The 21,600-nt window shown below is 36.7% G+C and overlaps 4 protein-coding genes across 7 annotated transcripts; all 4 read left to right on the plus strand.

The window, feature by feature from the left end:
* Positions 1 to 289: 289 nt before the first annotated feature.
* On the plus strand, positions 290 to 3,389 carry LOC117638733 (U-box domain-containing protein 15-like). Its single transcript, XM_034373834.1, has 4 exons — positions 290 to 970; positions 1,091 to 1,207; positions 1,427 to 1,858; positions 2,146 to 3,389. The coding sequence occupies exons 1-4, from the start codon at positions 632 to 634 to the stop codon at positions 3,199 to 3,201; spliced, it is 1,944 nt and encodes a 647-aa protein (XP_034229725.1). The 5' UTR covers positions 290 to 631; the 3' UTR covers positions 3,202 to 3,389.
* Positions 3,390 to 6,061: 2,672 nt separating this feature from the next.
* Positions 6,062 to 10,574, plus strand: LOC117636750 (ubiquitin domain-containing protein DSK2a-like). Of its 2 annotated transcripts, XM_034371406.1 has the most exons (8): positions 6,062 to 6,733; positions 7,129 to 7,914; positions 8,473 to 8,681; positions 8,776 to 8,889; positions 9,158 to 9,216; positions 9,649 to 9,677; positions 9,791 to 9,883; positions 10,017 to 10,574. In XM_034371406.1, the coding sequence occupies exons 1-8, from the start codon at positions 6,505 to 6,507 to the stop codon at positions 10,163 to 10,165; spliced, it is 1,668 nt and encodes a 555-aa protein (XP_034227297.1). In that variant the 5' UTR covers positions 6,062 to 6,504; the 3' UTR covers positions 10,166 to 10,574. The 2 variants fall into 2 exon arrangements, 1 of the variants encoding a protein (XP_034227297.1); XR_004587105.1 differs by lacking the exon at positions 9,158 to 9,216 and having other exon boundaries at positions 6,099 to 6,733; positions 10,017 to 10,047.
* Positions 10,575 to 11,293: 719 nt separating this feature from the next.
* Positions 11,294 to 14,701, plus strand: LOC117612119. Of its 2 annotated transcripts, none has more exons than XM_034340863.1 (4): positions 11,294 to 11,374; positions 12,088 to 12,850; positions 12,954 to 13,037; positions 14,316 to 14,663. In XM_034340863.1, the coding sequence occupies exons 2-4, from the start codon at positions 12,088 to 12,090 to the stop codon at positions 14,411 to 14,413; spliced, it is 945 nt and encodes a 314-aa protein (XP_034196754.1). In that variant the 5' UTR covers positions 11,294 to 11,374; the 3' UTR covers positions 14,414 to 14,663. The 2 variants fall into 2 exon arrangements, with proteins under 2 accessions (XP_034196754.1, XP_034196753.1); XM_034340862.1 differs by having other exon boundaries at positions 11,302 to 11,374; positions 12,074 to 12,850; positions 14,316 to 14,701.
* Positions 14,702 to 15,642: 941 nt separating this feature from the next.
* Positions 15,643 to 16,705, plus strand: LOC117638737 (zinc finger protein ZAT3). Of its 2 annotated transcripts, XM_034373839.1 has the most exons (2): positions 15,643 to 16,529; positions 16,605 to 16,705. In XM_034373839.1, the coding sequence occupies exons 1-2, from the start codon at positions 15,650 to 15,652 to the stop codon at positions 16,703 to 16,705; spliced, it is 981 nt and encodes a 326-aa protein (XP_034229730.1). In that variant the 5' UTR covers positions 15,643 to 15,649. The 2 variants fall into 2 exon arrangements, with proteins under 2 accessions (XP_034229730.1, XP_034229729.1); XM_034373838.1 differs by having other exon boundaries at positions 15,643 to 16,705.
* The last annotated feature ends 4,895 nt before the right edge of the window (positions 16,706 to 21,600 follow it).

Below are 21,600 nucleotides of genomic sequence, written 5' to 3' on the forward strand. Positions count from 1 at the left end.
ATCCTTTCCCATCCCCATGCATGTATGAGTAAAACATATGCAACTGTTTCTCAAATCCTTTTCTTTCTTTCTTTGGTAAACCATAAAACCCGCCAAACATGTACCTCACCCTCCAAAATTAAAATTTTAAAGATGGAATATCCTAAACATCCTCAACATGACATGACCATGACCAACAACAATTTGTTTTTGTTTTTGTTTTTAATTCTCATAGTTATCATAATTTTTAGTATAAACAAAATTTAATAACGCGCTTAATATAATACAGGATTTGAGTCGGTGATCATATCGTCTAATGGTATTAAGTCTTCATTTTATTAGGTAAGAAATTTCAAAGAACTCTATGTTTTAAGAAGACCATTTGAGGAGTTCTGTGTAGTTTGTCATGGGGTTAGTTTATAGTGTGCTAGTGGGAATTGGTGGAGCATGACCAACTTTTCCTTTTCTTTTCTTAAGAAAAGCATTATGTGTTACACAACCCTTTAATGATCATAGTAATTAGCGGGGTTTAATTACTTTCTCGGAAAATTCACCATTGTCCGGGAAAAGTTGAAGATTTTTGAGATTTAAGAACACCCTTTAGGAAGTTTTGTGTTGCTAGCTAGATTAGTTAGTTTAGTGCTAGTGGGAAATGGCAGAGCGGCAGATAGTGATGGAGGTTGGGGAGAAGGGGAATGTTGGTGCTTCAACTAACGGTGAAGATGATAGCGATGGTGTTGTTGGGGAATTGATGGGAGTGATTGAGACCGTTGGATCGTATTCGAGGTTTCGGAGAACGCACAGGAAGGAATGCTTGAACTTGGTGAGGAGGTTGAAGCTGTTGATGCCACTTATGGAAGAGATGAGAGAATTGGACATATTGATACTTTCTACCACCAAAGCTTTGAATTCTTTGGCTAGTTTGAAGGAAGCACTTGTTTCAGCCAAGAAGTTGTTGAGGAATTGTAGCTGTGAAAGCAAGATTTACTTGGTCAGTACTCTCTCTCTCTCTCTCTCTCTCTCTCTCTCTCTCTCTCTCTCTGTGAATTGACTAGATAGGTTCTGATATTAATGCTTTTGTTATTTGTTTCTGTGTTTATAACATGAACAGACACTAGAAAGTGAGGCAGTGATGGGAAGATTTCATGCAGTTTATGATAAACTAAGCCAGGCTTTGGATGATTTGCCATATAAAGAGCTTGGAATCTCAATTGAAGTCACAGAGCAAGTAATTTGATTCCTTACTTTCCTTTTGACTTTTTCTTGTGTTGCTTGCTTTAGCCATCTTCAAATTTTGTACCTTTTCAAGATACTCAAATGGAAGATTTGTTTACTATTCACCAGCTTTACATAAGTTTTTGAGTACGTACTTTGCTCATGAGTTTTTCTGGTCATAGTATTTTGCCCATTAATCACTGATGTGGCTGTAAACTTGGTCAATTGTCAGGTTGAGCTAATGCGAACGCAACTCAGACGGGCGCAGAGACGGGCTGATACGCAGGACATGGAGCTAGCAATGGATATGATGGTTGCATTCTCTCAGAAAAAGGAAGGCAGGAATGCAGATAGTGCAATACTGGAAAGACTAGCCAACAAGCTGGAACTTCATACTGTTGCAGACTTGAAAGAGGAAACAGTGGCTGTTAGAAAGCTAGCTAAGAGGGGATCATTAAGGCAGAATGCTGAAAGCATTCAACAAATCACTGATCTTTTGGGAAAGTTCAAGGAAATTGCAGGCATTTATGAGGACTTCTTGCTTGATGGTCCAGTTTCAACAAGAAGTCCAAGGAAGTGCCAGTCTTTGTTGATCCCTCATGAATTTCTCTGTCCAATTACTTTGGAGATCATGACTGATCCTGTTATTGTGGCAACTGGACAGGTAATCTCAAGTAGACCATATGAACTATTTGTACCACTAGTTGTTACCATATATGCACATTTTCATATATGGTTTCATGGATTACATGTTGTCATGGGCAAGATCATAAGTTATGGTTTCAGCATCAGTTTGAATTCTGGTCATCATCTAAACAGAAAACTTAATCAGGAAAAATAAATTGCCTAAAGTCAAAATAAAATCTGAAAGCTTTTAAGTTCAACCATATTTTGATTTTCTCAAATGCATAACATGGGGTCTGAGATAGTTTTCCTTGCCTTCTTTTGAAGACTTATGAAAGAGTAAGCATACAAAAGTGGCTCGATTCGAACCACCGCACCTGCCCAAAGACAGGACAGACATTGGATCACTTATCGCTGGCGCCAAATTTTGCCCTCAAGAACCTAATCCTGCAATGGTGTGAGAAGAACAATTTTGAACTGCCCAAGAAGGAGCCTTGTGCAGGTTCTGATGACTCATCTGCTGAAATCATTGAGGAAGTGTCTTGTTTAGTGCAAAATCTATCGTCTTGTAATTTGGAAGTCTTAAAAGAAGCCATTTTCAAAATCCGTATGCTCTCCAAAGAGAATCCGGAGAACAGAATTCTGATTGCTAATAGTGGAGGAATCCCCCAACTGGTTAAGCTCCTGTCTTATCCCGATTCGAAGATTCAAGAACACACCGTGACAGCGCTTTTAAATTTGTCAATTGATGAGGCAAACAAAAGACTCATAGCCAGAGAAGGGTCCATTCCTGGTATAGTTGAAATCCTTCAGCATGGAACAGATGAAGCTAGAGAAAATTCTGCTGCTGCATTGTTTAGCTTATCGATGCTCGATGAGAACAAAGTACTAGTGGGAACTTTGAATGGAATTCCTCCCTTGGTAGATCTTCTACAGAATGGAACAGTCAGAGGTAAAAAGGATGCTGCCACTGCATTATTTAACTTGTCTTTGAACCAAGCCAACAAGTCTAGAGCCATCAATGCTGGTTTAATACCACCATTGCTTCATTTACTTGAGGATAAGAGCTTGGGCATGACTGATGAAGCCCTCTCAATTTTGTTACTCCTTGCATCACATCCAGAGGGTCGAAATGAGATGGGCCGGCTCTCTTTCATCGAAACCCTGGTTGAAATTATCAAGAACGGAACCCCCAAGAACAAGGAATGTGCTACATCAGTTCTTCTAGTGCTAGGATTAAACAACTCATCTTTCACTTTGGCTGCTCTTCAGTATGGAGTGTATGAGCATTTGCTGGAGCTGGCTAGATGTGGAACCAATAGAGGGAAAAGAAAAGCAAATTCCCTTTTGCAACACATGAGTAAGTGTGAGCACATTCCCTAACCAACCAAAAAAAAAAAACTTGATTTATAATCCTTAATCATTCTTGAGTGTTGCCTAATTAAGTTTTAGTGGAGTAAATCATAGTTCAAGCTGTGTTATGTTCTTTCCTGTGTGTCTTTGTGCCAAAGAGAGTGAGAACATATTCAGGTATATATTGTAAAATGCTAAAAAGAGTCTTTGAAGTGAAAGAAGGTTTTTTTTTTTCTTCAGAGACAGATTCTTAGACTTTTCTTTATCTTCTTTCTTCTGCACAGCTCCAATGATTATCCAGTGTTTATTGAGTTTTTTCAATCATCATTTTGGACTAATATTTGATTAGTGCCTTATTAGGTGCAACTAATACTATTGCAATGATATCCATCATTAATTAGTGCCCGCGAGAAATTGCTAATTGTGTTACAAAGCTACTTGCAGGACATCAGGTTGTTGAGGAGGATATCACATTTTATTTTTCTGAAAGATCATCATTTCTTGTCAATCTGGTGGATGGAATTAAATCAGGTAGATCATAAATGAAAACTGCGACTAGCAACCCCCATCCAACCAAAAACAAACATTGCAACTAGCAACCTACCTATGCAAACTTAATGAAATCTATCAACAACTCATAGCTCTAGATGTCCTTTTCATTTACAATATAAGCATCTCCTAGAATTCTATACACAAATTGATATAGTAAAAAAATAATATGACCACTTTGAATCCTATTTTTATTATTTAAACTATAAGGTGCTTTTATGGTCATGTAGACATCCATTGGTGCATGGTTTTTCTTTGAAAGAAATTGATATTCTTATTGGGTAATTAGATCTTAATTCCAAAATTAGATCTTCTGTTTGTGACACTTCTTTTATCATTTTTGCTTAATCAACACCGTTTGATGTTCATCTTTAATTCAAACTTGGTCAATTTTATCTGGGCAAGTAAGATAAGGTTCACTCTTTGAAACACTTGTATTTTTTTTTTTTCCAGCTGCTTGTTATTTTGCACGAGTTTGCCAAACATGTGGTACTGGAATTTTTATACTGTTGCAGTATCATAAAAAAAGGAAGAGCTCTTTTGAAACTACAGAAGAAGTGAAAATTGGAATATCGCAGAGTAGGGATGTTGGGTGAGTTATCCTTATGCAGGCTTCATTTGAAATTTATGTAAATAAATAGGGAATTAATTTGGGCAGATAATGTTAAAGCAAAATTTGATTAGGAGAAAACAAATTTATGGGTTTTACAGATGGGTTGGAGGGATGGTGGTGATGGCAGAGGAGAGGAAGAGGTTAGGGGTGACTTGGAGAAGAGAGTTTGGTTAACTTTTTTTTCATTTAATTTTATAAAGGGTTATTTAGGAATAATTGGGGGGGTGGTGTGGGGTGTGGGGGTGGTGGAAAAATAGGATTGTATTTATTCAAATTTATATGGTGGGTGGGAAAATAAGGTGGGTGAAAAAATAGGACAGGGTGATAGAAATAACATCACTCAAAAAAAATCTCCAATATTAACTAGGATCTCAAGTGCATGGATAAATGCTCATAACAACTTAAGCTACAAGTCCAATATGTGTGCCCTCCATTTTTAGTATATTAGGAAGTGAGAGAAATAAATCGGGGCTCTATGTTGACAGTTAGTGTTTTTTGGTTGAATAAAATCGATAGTCAAAATTATAAGGAGAGGGGATTTCTCACACACATACTATCAATGTGTGCGCCATAGGGATTCATAGCTAGATTTGTTGACCAGATGGACAATAGTTTGTTACTCCATTTTTAGTATGTTGGGGAATCATAGTGTCTCAATGAGGTAATGGAGCTTAAGGAAGCGTGATCCTGCAATATTTTTCCTTATTTTTTGTTATCTGATTGCATTATGAATGTGGTTGTTGGATGATTAATCATCTTTTATTGTTTTTTAATTTTATTGGTTTTCATATGAAATTATTACTTCAGACTTCAGAGGGAAGGTGGTTTGATAAAGCTTGAAGGGCCAAAAAGAAAAAGAAAAAAGAGGTCCCCTGAGATTATTATAACATAATTAGACGCAATGAAGGAATAAATATCATTTGAGTTAATGTTCATCGACTACTAATATCTGGCAACAAGTCATGCTTTTACATATTTGTCTCATGAGATGTGAAATTAACTCAACTTAAATTAATGCGTGGAAGTCCAACTACGTTATTCAAGATTAATAGATAATCCGATACAATTCGTTTCACCCGCTAAAAAGTTCAATGTTGAATACTGGTTAGATTCGTTAACCAACCGTTAGTAACAATAAAAGAATTATTTTTTGAACAAAAATTACTTATGTTCATTATTTAGACATTCTACATAAGAAACATAAATGCCCTTTACATAGCTAAAAACTTAAAGATAAAATAAATAAGTAAAATTTTTAACACCCGATAAGAAATTTTGTCGGTTAACACGAACATGACATATTTTTTAACGGATCACTAACATATTCACCGGACACTAACAAGTCTATCGGTTAACAAGCCGATGTGCATGATTTCCATATCTATTATGGAGACTTTCAATTCAAGTGGTAGAGCGCTTTAGTATCATATTCATCATGAAAGTTATATTTTTGTTTTTCTGTGTGGAATAAGAAAGTGAAATATGTATGATATCATATGTGATATTTCATTCACAATATAATTACAAAGATTGTAACCCTAATCTTGAATGCGAAGATAAACGTCAAACAATTAAAACTTTGAAACCTCCAAGCTGAGTATTGTTAAAGCTACAAGGGTACCATAGCAACTTGAACTCAAAGTATCATGGCGCAATATGATTGGTCACTAAAATAAATTATAATAAAAATCCAACTATTTATTTAATTCTTATTTTCTTTTGATGAGATTTTAATTCTTGCTATAAAAAAAGAAGAAAAAAAAGAAGGGTTCAAGACTTCAATTCCACAACCACAACAAGAATATGCGAACCAAACCGTAGAGAATCTGAGCTCTCTCTTTTCCTTTTTCTCTTACAAAAGGGTTTTCCCATTTGGCACACAAACCCACATATACTCTGATTAATCTTTTACATGTCCAGTTCCAAATCTTCTTCAATCTCCTCCCTTTTCTCTATTTTAATTTTGTAAATTATATATTTTTTATTTTTTATTTTCCCCCAAATTTTTATTTCCCATATAAAATAGCTTATATTTTATTCAGAACACAAATTTTTTCTGGGCTTTCTTTAGCTTTCACACTCAAGGGGTTTCGATTTTTTCAATTTCTAGGGTTAGGGTTTTCGTTTCATTTGTCTTCGTGATCGATCGATCGATTGGGTAGGAGAGAATTATGGGTGCAGAGGGCGATTCGAGCGAGCCTAAAGTCAGTGGCGATGGAGGAGAGCAGATTAATATTCGATGCTCCAATGGGTCGAAGTTTTCGGTGAGGGCGAGCCTGGACTCGACTGTCGGGGATTTCAAGGCAATTTTGGCTCAGAATTGCGATATTCCAGCTGAGCAGCAAAGGCTGATTTACAAAGGTCGTATTTTGAAGGACGACCAGACCCTGACTAGTTATGGTACGGTTTGTTGCTTCTCTGATTTGACTCTATGCTCGTTTCGTTTTCTGGGCCTGTGTTGTTCTGCCCAATGTTTTGATGAATATCGATTTTGTAATTTTTATCTAATCTGGTTTTGATTTTGATGTGGGTTTGTGTTATTTTTTCGAATTCTGCTTTTGAATTGATTAGGTTTTTATTGTGAAATTGTTAATTTGGAAAATTATGTGGATGATGATATTGGTGGATTATGGCTTTAATTGTGGTTTTATTGCCCGTGCTGCTTTGGTAGTGTTTAGAGTGTTGTGGATGAGATTGTTGGATTTGGACGCGGTCAGTGGCTGTGAAAGTACCCATATGTCATGATTTAGGTGATTTACTGTAGTCTAATGGATGGATGGTTTCTTGTATTGAAGGTCTGCAGGCAGATCATACTGTTCATATGGTACGTGCCTTTGCTGCAGCTGCCTCAACCCCTGCTGCTCCTGCTGCTAATGCTACTTCTGCAAGTCCTAACACTGCACCAGGTGTTACACGTGGTGTTGGCTCCACTGAACGCGATGGGCTTCAAAGTCCCGACCTTGGGGCATCTTTGTTATTTGGGCAGGGTTTAAACCCACTTGGTGGTGGTGGAGGAGCTCCGGGTTTATTTGGAGCTGGGCTTCCGGACTTTGAACAAGTGCAGCAACAACTGACACAGAATCCAGACATGATGAGGGACGTAATGAACATGCCTGCCATTCAAAGTCTAATGAATAACCCTGATTTGATGCGAGGCTTGATCATGAACAATCCGCAAATGCGTGATATCATTGACCGGAACCCAGAGCTTGCACATATACTTAATGATCCTGGCATTCTCCGACAGACATTAGAAGCTGCAAGGAGCCCAGAACTCATGCGTGAGATGATGCGTAACACTGACAGGGCAATGAGTAATATTGAGTCTTCACCTGAGGGATTCAACATGCTAAGGCGGATGTATGAAAATGTTCAGGAGCCATTTTTGAATGCTACGACAATGACCGGGAATGCTGGAAATGATTTGGGTTCAAATCCATTTTCTGCTCTTTTGGGCAACCAGGGTGGGGCACAAGTCAGGGATGGGTCTAACAACCCTTCAACCACTGGTTCAGAAACGACTGCAGGCTCTGTTGCTCCGAATACAAACCCACTTCCCAACCCGTGGGGCAATACTGTTGGTGAGCTTCTCCCATTCTCTTTATTATCCAAATTTTATTTTTCCTGAGAGTGGCCTGAATTTCTTATTCTCAACTAATTTCTGGTATTAAATGGAAAATTTTCCTTTCAGTCGTGAAAATAGGACTGGTATTGTAGTTGGATATTGATTTGTACATCAATAATTGGTTAAGCAAACTTTATCGCTGGCTCTTGAATCTCAGTGGCAATGTATTTAGTTGTCAATTTTTACATGAAAATGGCCCACTAATTTAAAATGGGGTACATGGATGTTCTAATTTCTGCACCCTTCTCGAAGTTTATGTTCAAGTCTGCATAATATTATTTAAGTGGTTGCATGTTTTAAAGTGTTTAAATGCAGTCGCTTTTTGACCTGAAACCCACTGCAGTTGGCCCCCAAAAATGATTATTAGGTTAACTTATGTCTTTTACTAGCCTAGTTTGTAGCTCTTTCGGATAGGTTATATTTTTTAAAAAGAGGTACTTTTTTTTTTTGGCACAGAAAAAAGAGGTACTTTGAATACATTGTAAAATTTATTTATTATGATCTGAATTGTCAGGAGGAAATCAACCAAACACCACCAGGCCACCTCCTGCTGGGGATGGAAGGGCACCTGGTATTGCTGGCCTTGGAGGGCTTGGTCTCCCCGGAATGGAACAGATGCTTGGTGGCATGCCAGATGCTAATGTAATGAATCAGCTTTTGCAGAATCCAGCAATATCCCAGATGATGCAAAGCATGCTCTCGAATCCCCAGTACATGAATCAGGTACCATTGTTAGACAAATTTTCTTCACCCAAAAGGTGAATGTTCTCCAAAAATGGAGTTTTTAATTTATTCAATTTTTTAAATAAAATTTTAGATTATGAGCCTCAATCCACAACTACGCGGCATGGTTGATTTAAATCCTCAACTTAGAGAAATGATGCAAAATCCGGAGCTCTTACGTCAGTTAACAAACCCAGAGACAATGCAGGTATTTTCCCTTTCAAAATTCTACCAAAATTCATTACAAATATAATCTCTGTCTCTGTAACTGTCTCTCTCTGTCTCTTTAGACAATTTATATGCTCTACTGGAACTTCTTGTTTATGCTCTTCTTAGTCCATGTATTGATATCTATTTCGTGGTTAATTTAACTTAATTGCATTTTGTTCTAAGAACATTGAAATTGTTTGAAATGCGAACCACCTAAGCTTAACTTTTTCTTTTTTTTTTTCCTACTGTGGCCTTTTCTCTTGCAGCAAATGCTTGCTTTACAGCAGTCGCTATTTTCTCAGACCAATCGACAGCAATCAACTCAGTGAGTCTAAATATACGTTACCACGACTACTTGGTTGGTTCAATCCAATTAGTTAGCTATGCTTGCTGTCAGCATCTGATGTTTTTTCAAAATTTATTTAATACTTTTGCCTAAATACAACACCATTCTAGGGTCTCAATGATTTCATAACATATTTGAATACATCATTTGCCCATAGATTAATCTGTTTGTGTGGAGGTGTCAATGTATGTCATGGTTTGAAATTCCCTACGTTCACACCCCAACACCACCAACCTGGCCCATCTTGTGGTCTAGGATGCCAGGGATCATAGATTAAATTCATAATATATATTTTTTTGAATAGAAACAATTGTATTAAAACAGGAACAAAATACAAAAGTGGATACGGAATCCACAGCAGATAGATTAAATTCATAATATATTACTAATCATTTGTTGCTTTCTTGCCAGGGATCCAGCTCAGACTGGTGGTGTTACAGGTACTTTGAGATAGAAGTTCAAATATAATAATTGGTCGTTGTCATTTTCTCCATTTAGATATTCACTTTTCTTTTTTTTTTTTTTTTATAAATTACTATCTATGTGTAATCAGGAGGCCCTAATAATGCTGCTGGGTTGGATATGCTGATGAACATGTTTGGTGGTCTTGGAGCTGGCAGCTTGGCTGCTGCAAACAACCCAAATGGTTAGCCCCCCTGTTCTCACATCTAAATACAATCTTGCACTCTAGGAAATAAATCAGATTTGAATTATAAGAAAAGAAACAAAATATCATAGACTTTTGTGTTGTCTCTGAACATTTGTACTTCTTGTTGCAGTACCACCTGAGGAACTGTATGCGACGCAGCTGACACAGCTTCAAGAGATGGGTTTCTTTGACACCCAAGAGAATATCAGGGCATTGCAAGCCACTTCCGGGAACGTCCATGCTGCGGTAGAGCGACTTTTAGGGAATCCCGGAGCGTAACTTCACTTGGTTTTCATGTTTTTATATTATTCAATTGGGAATTTTTCTTGTGGACGTGTAAAATTAGTAATTTGGAGTAAAGTCTTCTGAAAGACACGAGACATACAGGCACTTGTAGATTCCATTTTGGGGGTGTGAATAAGCAAAGGACGTACAATATGATAGAGCTATGAACTTTGTGGCTATGCTTATACATTTCCCAAGAATTTACTTGCGTCCCTCTTTATTTCTAATGTATGCTTCAACGTCCTTTGATCCATGTGTATCTGCACCTTTTAAATAAATGGTTTCAAAGCCTAGATAGGTTTGGTCCAGTACCACTTAGATACGTTAACAAATGTATACCAGAACATGTTTTATGGGACATGTATGAAATTGTTGATGGCCGTTTCTATCATGTGACTAGAAATTAAAAGGTTTTAAATTTACATTTCGTCTCACCGTTCTTCCGCTTATAGTTATTGGATTGTTTTTAATCCTTTTTTACTTTCTTCTTAATTTTGTATCTAATCAATCAAGGACGGTGGTTGATTATTTTAGTGTTATTATTTTTAATTAAATAAAAGGCTCCTTTACAGTGGCTCAGAGAGACTCCATTGTTCATTGTTGCAATATTGAATTAATGATTTGCGTTCGAGGTGTTGTAATTAAATTTTCTGTCTTTCAATATTATTATTTTAATGAAAAAAAGTTTAGGGTGAGGAGAGACTACTCATCCCGGGTTCATTTCATATCAAGACCTCTTTGAGGATTTAATATTATGTCAATTATGTTTTTTGTTTTGTTTTATAGTAATTGAGTAGTTTGAGTGGTTTTTGTTGCTTCCAAACACGGAAGAACTCACAATTTGTAATTTTCATCTTCGAATAACTAGACTTCCAAGAGTTTATGATCTTTTACTTGTCATCTACGGGATCTGAAACTTGTTTTCTAGTTTCAACTTTCATGTGCAACCAATCCAAGTGTAAAAAGAAAAAATAAAGCAGGAAAAGGTAAAGTGTTGATAATTAGGTTAGGTCTATATTATGTCAAACTTCTGGGGCAAATTATAAATACCAAAAGATTGTAGGACCAAAATCAAATTTCTAAAGCATAGGGAGGGACTAAACTACAAACTCCACACATTATCAGAGGCTTAGAGCCAAAGCTTCTGGCTTTTGAAACCCGTCTTTTTTCTGTTTCAACTTGAAGCGGTTCCAATGAGCTACGGTAATGCTTCTTCCCCTTTACCTTGGATTGGAATTTTTCTCGATCAAGCTCTTTCTTTTCTTGCTCGAGTCTTACTCTGTTCTTCTATTGTCCTTCTGTTTAGGCGTATGCATATATTTTGAGACGCTCTATTTAGGTGTGTGGTTGCCTAACATGATCAAAACTCAATTGCATGACTAACTAATCGCAGTAATTTCTTGCCTAAATTTAAATCGATCAAATGGGTGCTCCTTAATTTTCGATTTCAATAGAACCCATGTCTTAAATTGTTAAATTCATATGAAAATGCATTGATCTATATCAGGGTCATTCGTTTGTTGCAATTTTTCTTGAATTTTCTGGGGTTACAACATTCAATCCAAGCATCTGAACTGAGAAAGTTAAATGATCATCCATTAGCATTTAACCTGCTTTTAGTCTGGAAATGGTATGCATTTGTTGGGTCATTGGCAGCTAAATTGGTATTTTCATGATGCTAAGTTTGGCTCTCCTGTGTATCAAAAGAAACTTACAATGTGTTTTAAGATCATACTTCCAAACTTGAGTTTTCCCGCCAAAAATGAAAGATAAAATGTCGAGTATACAATAGTTAATGCTTTTCCGAAGTTTTGCTTATTTATTTATTTGTTACACTTATTAGTACCCTAGTTGTTTTAGAAATTGTAATTTGCTACTTTTGACTGATTTTTCCATCACAAGGTTAATTACTTCAGATGGTTCAGCAAACCATAGATTCTAAATTTAGTGAATATGGGATGGGAGCTACCGAATCCGAATTGCCTGTTCATGATAAGCAACTGTCAGTTCCTGTAAAGAAGACTGCATTAAGAGATCTGCAAAATGATATTAGAGTTGCAATGCCCAACTCTTTTGGGAGCCCTCCTCTATTAAAGGATGGAGGACCCATTAGTAATGCTCCTAGAGTTTCGGGCACCAAGAGACCTTTACCTGAACCTGAGTGCCCAATGAGCCTTCCTCAACACCAGCTCCCCAGTAGCAGTGCTGCAAATGGGCATCTTGTCTATGTTCGTAGAAAGTCGGAAGCAGATGTAGTCAGAAGTAGTACTTGTGATAATGCAAGCATTAATGCTGATTGTCAGGTATCAAGGACGCTTAGTCACCACGAGGCAAGCACCCGACCCAGTCACCACGAGACAAGCACCCGACCCAGTCACCAAGAGGCAAGCGCCCGACCCATATTCCAAACAAAGGAGTCAAAAGTTTATTGCATTCCGGCTTTTGCACCTTTTCCGATGTCAGCTTCAACCATCCAGCCTGGAAAACCTTCAGTTAGTGCCCCACATTGTAAGTCTGGTATAAGAATAGCACCATCAGGATCCAATCCCCTTGCTTCTGCTACCCAAACATTGGCTGGTTCAAAGGGACTCAGAAATCTGCACTGGGAAGAGCGATGTCATCAATTGCAGTTGCTATTAAGGAAATTGGACCAGTCAGAGCAAGAGGATTATCTCCACAGTATGCTCTTGAATTGAGAAAATCCACCTTAAGATTTTTTTGTTTCAAATTGCTTAAATTTTAACTATACTGATTTACCCTTTGATTTATGTTCATCTGTTAGTGCTGCGGTCGCTCTCCTCAGTTGACCTGAGCAGACATGCAGTTGAGTTGGAAAAGAGATCAATTCAGCTTTCACTGGAGGAAGGTAAGCTGAAAATTGTGTCTTACTCTTTCTTTAAATAGAAATATGCTAAACAAATCTCCTGACTTGGAAAGAACTAATGATGGAAATTCATGCTTTTTTGCCTTATTCTAAATATATTTATCCGTGGTCTTTGTGTAACTTCACAATGGGAAAATAAACAAAAATATTTCTTTACTTGCAATTACTTGCTTGCCTAATCCGCGAAATATCTTCGTCCACTTCATCTCCGAAGATTCACAGGTTATTTTGTTGGAAGTAATCTTGTATTGGGGTACTACTTATTTTAACAACATTATGCAGAGTTGTGAGTTGATTCTTTTATAACTTTTTTCAGGGTCTGTTATTTGGTTTCTCAAAATTCTCAATGTTTTCACATGTTTGTAGCTAAATTGATCTGCTGTACTTGTTTATGTACAAGGATAAAAGAAAGTCTATATGGAGATTATTTAAACAATCATCAATCAATTAGTTTCGATGGTAAGGATGTTTTTTTTCCTCTTTTAAAGGAAATCACCCGAGATGTTTACTTTGTACCATGGATATTTTCTTATATGCCTGTATGGCATGTATACGTGACTAGGTTAATGATACTTTGTTCTATCTTCATGTATAGTAAAGTAAAATCATCTGTTGAGTTGGCCATCGTAGTCCCCCATATGTACTCAGAAACATAACTGGTACTGTTCTCAGAAATTAAGAAAAGAGAACGAGTCAGTATCTGAAGTATGCACAACCGCATGATACATGTGACTTGGTGAAAACAAACATTGGCAAGGCTGCTTGCGGATTGGCTGCCTTGTTCATTCTTTTCAGTGAGTTATGTTACAGATGTATGTGATGTGGGAATTGTAAACAATTTGAGGTCCACTAAACTTATAGACAATATTTTTATGGACTTTTTGTGTGTGTGGATTTTGGAATTTCAGTGTAAGTGCTGTCGTCCAATTACCTGGCATCTATCTTTTTCAAAAGCATTCGTTACTGTTTGTCATTTTAAACTCTATAATCTATTTTATGATTGGTTAGAGTTGAAAGAGCCCAAGATCTTTTAATCTTCTATGACTACCAGGCAATATAAAGCATAATGTTTTGATATAATGTCTGGTAATCATGCCTTTTTTTCTGTGGCCACAACTGTTTAGTCGGGTAGTGGTGGATGCATATGAAGTTTTAAGCTTTCTATTTGATTGTGCCTGTTATATTTTCACCTAAAATATGTGGAAACAGCACAAAACCTATTTTCTCTTATATTCCTCTTTGCATCTCCGATTCTTGCAGCAAAAGAATTGCAGCGTGTTGGGTTTCTGAATGTTCTAGGGAAACCTGCGAAGCAATTCAAAGTACCGTCAACTCATCAAGACCGATCAGATAAGTGAAAGGACACCAGGGAGGAGGGGGTAATTGTGATGCTCAGTAAATTGCTGCTGGATAGAAGTGTGCCTACTAGTTTCTTTTACACTGGTTGCATCTTTTCTGCAGTTGGTTTGCTGGTATTCACTGCAAGTCTGTAATATTCAGCCTATCGTATATACTGTAATTTTCTTTTTTTGGTATCAGCTGTATCCAAAGCTGCTGAAAATGATTGAATTGTAACTGTTGAAAAAAATTTAAAAGAAAATTTGTCAATTGTTATGATGCTATCTTAATGCTTCGTTGGTACAGTTTCTGATTTGATCCTTGCTCGTTTAGTTTGTGTTGGGCTATGTCCTCTATGGTTCTCTGTGTATTGGGCTCAAAATGTGGTGGGCCTAGCTGTTTCCTCTATGCTTTTGAACCCAAGTTTTAGGTGTTAAAGTGAAGTTTGTTTTGGACCCCATTTAGTGGCTCGGCTTGGACAACATTAGAGTTGAGACTGTCCTTATGAGACACTACTGTTGTCCAATTTAATAAGTTCATTCTCAAAATTTATAAGTTTACTGAACATCATGCATAACACTTATCCCATTTAATTGAAATAATTCAGTTCAGTTCCATTTTGCCTATAGGCAAGAGATAATCATGTACACCTTCAGCTCAGTTCAATGCTTCTTGGAAAGTTTATGATATCCCAACCCCTACCCCACCGAAAAAAGTTAGTTAAATGAAAAAACAACAATGACTGGTTTTTAAGTAGAATTTGTTGGTTACAAATTACAATGCATCTTTAGAAAATGAAAGGGTTATACTTATTATTATTATTTTAAGTCCCCATTATTTGTAAAGAGAAAAATAGAGATTTTGCGTAATGGAACATATATTTTAAAGAAAAGCTGCTTATTGCCAGTTTTTTGTTTTTGTTTTGTTTGATTGTCACTTTTTTTCGTTTTTGCTTGTCACTTCATTTTTTCCTTTGCCACTTTTTTTTTTCTTTGCTTGCCACCTTGATGCACACGCAATGTGCTTGTGGATGAAGAAAAGAAATAAATACCCAAAAATATATATACATTATGGGATAGTGGGTTTGAACTGTACGGATAGGAACCACAATAACTGTTTATAACCGCCAATTCAAGATGAGTCCAAAGTAACTGCTTTCCTGCCCTACAAAATCCAAACCTACACCAACTGTTCGACTTTTTTCGTCCTCCCCCAATTTTTTTGTCTTTCTTCGCCAAAATCAGAGAAAAGCTTCAATGAACAACTCTCCCGACCTGGATTTCCGATTCCCCACAACCCACCAAGACCTCGTTGTTTCCACCACCGCCACCCCCTCCACTGCTTTCGCTGCTGCTTCTTCTTCTTCCACTTATTTTGTTGGGGACGATAAAACCCACCAAAATCCCAGGAGAAAACGCTCGAAACTGATCAGACTCGACAACCCAACTGCTCCAAGTAGGATTTCAAGGCCCAAGTATGCCAAAAAACCCGACCCATCTGCGCCAAAGATCACAAAGCCCTGTAGTGAGTGTGGGAAGAAGTTTTGGTCATGGAAGGCTCTGTTTGGGCACATGCGTTGCCACCCTGAGCGGCAGTGGCGCGGCATCGACCCGCCGCCCAACTTACGACGACCCGTTTCCCCGAACGCGCCGTTGAGTGAGTTGGAATGGGCAATGGGGGAAGCAGACCACGAGGCGGCCTCGAGTTTGGTAATGCTTGCTAGTGGGTGCACTAATGGGACAAGTAATGAGATCACTACTCAGAGTATTAGTACAAGTACTTTTCAGGGTGCTCAAGAGGTGTTTGATGGTGGTAATGGGAGGTTTGAGTGTTCAAGTTGCAAGAAAGTATTTGGGTCCCACCAGGCTTTGGGGGGCCACAGGGCAAGCCACAAGAATGTGAAGGGCTGTTTTGCAATTACAAGGAGTGATGGTGAGGTTGATCAGGATCATCATCACAATGGTGATGGTGAACGGGATGATGGGGATGATGATGTGATGGAGGAGAATAATAAGATGGTTATGGTGTTGGGAGGATCAGGGCACAAGTGTAGTGTTTGTTGGAGGGTTTTTTCAAGTGGTCAAGCTTTGGGAGGGCACATGAGGTGTCATTGGGACAAAGGGGATGAGCCATCATCATCATCCATGATGATGACCCAATTAGGGCTAAGTCAGCAGCACCAGCAGCCTAGTGGGATTTCAAAGGAAGGCCATTCTGGTGGATTGGATTTGAATTTGCCTGCAGCTTCTCATATTGAAGATGCTCAATCCTCTTCTTCAGGCCTCACTTTGGATTTAAGGTTGGGTCTTTGAGGGGACTTAAATTTCTGTCTGCTAACTCTCTAATGTTACTAGCAACTTAATTAGGATTGGTATATTTTGTAACTATTGATATTTGACTTGGAAAAGATGTGTTTTAGTTAAAACTTTTGTTGGCTCCACAATTAGGAGACAAATATTGTGTTTCACAGAATACCTGAAAATACAGTATCTCATTACTAATATACTTATAAATTACAAAGCTCAGTTCTGTTTGTATTAATCCAGTTGGTCCAAAGATTGAATAGTTAGTCCTAATGTCAAGTCTGACAGTGGTCCAAAAACCAAATGTAGTCTGAAAAATCAGTAAAACAGTAGTTTGTGCAAGTTTTTTTTATTAGCCCATTGGATTTGATGTAATGAATACAGATTGGGGTACTTGCCCCAAATGGCTAAATTGATGCACACACTTAGCACTGTTGTCAGTTGGGTTTGCAAACAAAGCCTCTTGGTTGTGGAAATAGTGCTTCCTTTTAGATTTGTGAACCGTGGGATAAATTCTACTGAATCATACCACCCTTGATAGTCTATAAGATTCTGATTCTTGTGGCTAGTTATAATCTTTGTGACTGATGATTTATATCACTGGTAATGGATATAGAAACACACATGATCAACTTTTGGTGGCCTTAAATTATACAGAGGGTTTAAGGTTACACAGTGCAGGGCTAATAATCAATCATCAAGGGAAGAAGAATTCACAAGGCAGTATATTTGTGGAGAAAATAGTTTGGGCTAGCTGCACAATCCATTTATGGGTTTGTATGTGAATGTGATCTTTGGGTTTCAACAGAATCAAATCATTCCTAGTCTCATATTTCTGACCCATCTAGACCTAGAATTTGGCTGACTTCGGAAATGATTCTTTCCATATGTAAGTTGAGATGCTTTAAATTTCTCACAGTAAAGAAAAAGATCAAAGTTACCTTATGGATAAGAATCTAGTCTTTACTTTTTAACTTTAAGGAACTGTTAATCTGCTGGCATATGTAGGTCTGTATCTCAGATATTTACTTTTTCAAGCTTTCCTGACTCATGTTCAATTAACACAGCTGCACAACTTTTTCTTTCAAAGGCTGATCTACTTTACATTACTCTAAGCCTCAAAAATTCACAATTGGGTAAAACATGGTATAAAGCTTAAGTCAACTAACACCATTACATCAATTTTACTGCACCTAAAGTAACTTTGCCTTGCCTTGAAAGAATCTCTCTCATCTCTGCAACTTAGAGGATTCTTCTTGGTGATTTGTGTAGTTTACAATCAGATTTTCTGTTTGGTTTGTGAGAAAGTAGAAGAAAAAAGAAAGTCATTATACCTGTAATGGCAGGGTACGTCATTCATTATAGCTATAATATTCAAATCAATATATAGAATTTAATTATTAAAAAAATTAAAACTAATTAAATTTTCCTTTATCATGTTAAATGATTGAACTAGCACATCATCCTCTCTGTCGGAGAATAGACATTGCCCATTTCAACCCTTTTTATTTTCCTTTGCCCTGAGTAGCAGTCAATTACTGTCATTCTATATATGGTCACTTCTATAAACAAACTTCACACGAAACCCCAACATGACATGACCCTTTCAAATCTTTATATAAAAATAACCCAAAAAAAGTAACTGGTCTCTGAGACTCAAGAATTATATATATATGTACATTTAACAACAAATCTTTGAAAAGCTTGATGTACACTTCAACAATGCACTCATGATTTCTGATAAACCCTTTTTTCCAACTTTCTGAGTCACTTGATAATTTTTGGGTAAAATTTTAAAGCAACCCAACTAAAACTGAACATGACTTCATGATTTCTGCCTTGACAGCCCAATCAAATGCTGTTTTAGCTGAAGGGTTGATTAGATTCCACTCACACTATCTGGGAACTACTTCATATGCGATTGATTGTGATGGAAATTAGAAACTAATCCAAATTTTGCTTTAACATCAAAATCCCAATTCCCATTATAAATTGGCCCTACTAATCTTGCATTATTAACAATGTAGACTTTTGCCACTGTTCAATTCAAAAAGTCGAGCAATAGAAAAGTATAGCAGTCTACATCCCACTGCATATACATGTTTTCTGCAGGTTCATGTTTATCATAAATGACCATCACTTTCCCACAATCACTTTGCTGTCAAGAGTAATTTTTAATCACTTGGCAAAGAATTGATTCTTTCTTTGATTGTGGTTGGGTTTTGAACAACAAAAAAAGGACCACACATCAGGTTTCTTCCACTAACCCTAAGCCTCACCAACTCAACTCTCCATTTACAAAGATTATACAATTACCTCAGTGGAAGGCCCTTTTACTGTTTCTGATTGGAGAAGAATTAAATTTTTACTGTTTCTGATTAGAGAAATTTAAATATTTACTGTGCATTATTTTCACCTTACTAAACACTGACACCAACAGAGACTTCACCTAACCCTACTGATTCTAGCTCTCCCCACTGAACATTGTGACACTGCTCTATATGGAGGCCCTCATAGTAAGCAAATTATCATGATTGAAGGAAACTTAATCACAATTTCACTTGGTTTTTCCCTCGAACTACTCAATCAGAGCTTTGCTTATAGTTTTAAGTCAAAGAATCGTAATCCGTCGTTTGTTAGTCTCGGCTTTGCCCATTATTGTTGTAGTGTTTATCTATATTTTTCTGCAATATGATCCATGTGAATATCTTGCCTCAATTCAACCAACCATGTGATACTTTTTTTTTTCCCTTTCCCTGTCTGCCCATTTGAGTTGGGACATGAAAATTTGGATCCTCTGACTGATCTATGTTTAAGCATAATCAATCAGCATTATTCAAGCACCTAGTTTTCTACTATATAACATCTTTTTCTGCTGATGAAGATGAACAAGCCTCCTTAATTCCTTCTACTCCTCTTGTTGTCTTCCCTTTAGATTTACTTGTAGTCCTCTTACTCCTCATCAGAGCTTATAGGTGCTCTCACTTCACTTACAACTGTTTACAACACTGGCCGACGTAAAAAGAATCTAAGCAAGTAAAATAATAAGATAAAATTAGCATAAGAAAACAAAATTTGATTAGTGAGAGGGATATTTATATGCAGCGTGTTGGTTACAACTTACCAAATAAAATTGTGCACTTCAACTTGAAAAAAAGGTTGAAGCAATGTGTCAACTCAATTCAAATTTTATCGTGATATACCATCTACGACTTAGTGCATCCATTCTTTCTTCTAAAAAAGTTGCATGTGCTTCACACGTGAGTGTATATAAATATATTTCAGGTATAAAAATATCCTTTGAAATGGTCACTTGCAAATCACGTACGAATTTTTGAACGAAAAAAAAGAAAAAGGAATTAAATAATAGATGGCACATTATTACAACAAAATTGTAACATGAGGTGATATATTTAAAGTGTTTTCTTTGATAAGTGACAAATTGCAACTAAGCTTATAGTTCAAGTGACTTTAATTTTCCCTATGTATATATATTGTAAAAGAATGTTGTCTTACGAGGTAAACGTGGGCATACTATGTTATATATACAATAAAAATACGCCCTCTACTTTAAAAATACTGGCATTTACTGTATATTCATATGTTGAAGTTTTAAAGGTAATTAATTATGATTAAGAAAAGGATTAAATTCAATTAAATAGAGAGGCATCCTTTTCACCGATGGCGTGCACGTGTGTAAGAGAAGAAGAAGAGAGTACATTACAGTGTGCGTCACTCGAAAATACTTCTTCACCCAAGGATGAGTCTCCTTCTGACATGTGTCGTAAGGACAGCGGAATTAGCCGCATACATAGAGAGAGAAAGAGAGAGGAAGAGAGAGAGTTATTATTTTTAATCTTTATATTCGCGTCTAGATTTTACTTGAGCACAGTTGACTGCCAGAACAAAACATAACTGGAATTGAAAGGATGCATGATTGGAATATGATGAACTGCTTGATCTAAGACATGGCTTTTTTAAATTAAAGTTTTAACAAAAAAATTAATTTTTTTTTCTGTTTGTGGGGTCCAAGTTACATAAGAGATTCTTTTTCTGTTTTTTTTAAAAAAAAAATAAAAAAAAAAGGTTTCTTTGGCTCTTAAATAGGAGATTCTTCACACGTCCTGCCTCAAAGAATTAGACACCCAAAAACCAAGAGAGGAGGAAGCTTGAACAACTTTGAGTCTCTCTCTAAGGAGGAGGATACATAAATAACAAACTCATTTTATTTTTGAGACTTTGAGAGAGAAAGAAATTCCTTTATTTCCTTTGTGTGCATGGTGGGAGACCAATTCAGTTTCTTGTTGTGACACTAAACTTCAGCTTGTTTCTTCATAAAAGCTCAACTGATATCACTTTTTCCTTCAATCTGAATTCACACAGTGAGTGATGAGTGACTTTGATTTAATTCTCTTCTGTTTTCTATAACATTCTTTTCTTTTCTATACCCAGTTCTATGCAGGCATGTATAAATGTTCTAGGACTTGTTTTGTTTGTGTCTTTCTTTGTACAAATTAACCAGTTTCTTAATAACACAAAAACAGGATATTTTTATGAACTTAGGTTCTTGATTTTCTCTGACTTAGATATGTTCATGAATCCTAAACATTGAAATCAGAAATCTTGTTTTGTTAACTTTCATCATGAATGCAGTTTGAACCCAGGCTGATGTAACTTCTGGACCAATGAAGTTTCAAAAAAGAAAAAAAAAAAATTGTTCTGGAGTGGACAAAAGTTCTGAACTTTACATTTAAAATAAAAAAGTGTGTGTATTGTGTATGAGTTCATGTGTGAATGTCAAGCTGTAGTTAGTTTCTTAGTCTAAAATGGCAATTAGTTTCTACCTTTTAATTTTCTTCATCCTGAGGGTTCCCGGGTCTTGACTGTGTCTGAAATTTGGTTTG

Source organism: Prunus dulcis, chromosome 8, assembly GCF_902201215.1.
Source record: "Prunus dulcis chromosome 8, ALMONDv2, whole genome shotgun sequence".
Classification (NCBI taxonomy): domain Eukaryota; kingdom Viridiplantae; phylum Streptophyta; class Magnoliopsida; order Rosales; family Rosaceae; genus Prunus; species Prunus dulcis.

What these genes read in the sequence shown, in the direction of transcription:
- LOC117638733 (XM_034373834.1), top strand. Translation starts at nt 632, where the DNA reads ATGGCAGAGCGGCAGATAGTGATGGAGGTTGGGGAGAAGGGGAATGTT. An exon ending in CAATTGAAGTCACAGAGCAA is followed by an intron (nt 1,208 to 1,426) that starts GTAATTTGATTC and finishes GTCAATTGTCAG; the next exon opens with GTTGAGCTAATGCGAACGCA. An exon ending in TTATTGTGGCAACTGGACAG is followed by an intron (nt 1,859 to 2,145) that starts GTAATCTCAAGT and finishes CTTCTTTTGAAG; the next exon opens with ACTTATGAAAGAGTAAGCAT.
- LOC117636750 (XM_034371406.1), top strand. Translation starts at nt 6,505, where the DNA reads ATGGGTGCAGAGGGCGATTCGAGCGAGCCTAAAGTCAGTGGCGATGGA. An exon ending in CCAGACCCTGACTAGTTATG is followed by an intron (nt 6,734 to 7,128) that starts GTACGGTTTGTT and finishes CTTGTATTGAAG; the next exon opens with GTCTGCAGGCAGATCATACT. An exon ending in AATCGACAGCAATCAACTCA is followed by an intron (nt 9,217 to 9,648) that starts GTGAGTCTAAAT and finishes CTTTCTTGCCAG; the next exon opens with GGATCCAGCTCAGACTGGTG.
- LOC117612119 (XM_034340863.1), top strand. Translation starts at nt 12,088, where the DNA reads ATGGTTCAGCAAACCATAGATTCTAAATTTAGTGAATATGGGATGGGA. An exon ending in GCAAGAGGATTATCTCCACA is followed by an intron (nt 12,851 to 12,953) that starts GTATGCTCTTGA and finishes TTCATCTGTTAG; the next exon opens with TGCTGCGGTCGCTCTCCTCA. An exon ending in TCAGCTTTCACTGGAGGAAG is followed by an intron (nt 13,038 to 14,315) that starts GTAAGCTGAAAA and finishes CGATTCTTGCAG; the next exon opens with CAAAAGAATTGCAGCGTGTT.
- LOC117638737 (XM_034373838.1), top strand. Translation starts at nt 15,650, where the DNA reads ATGAACAACTCTCCCGACCTGGATTTCCGATTCCCCACAACCCACCAA.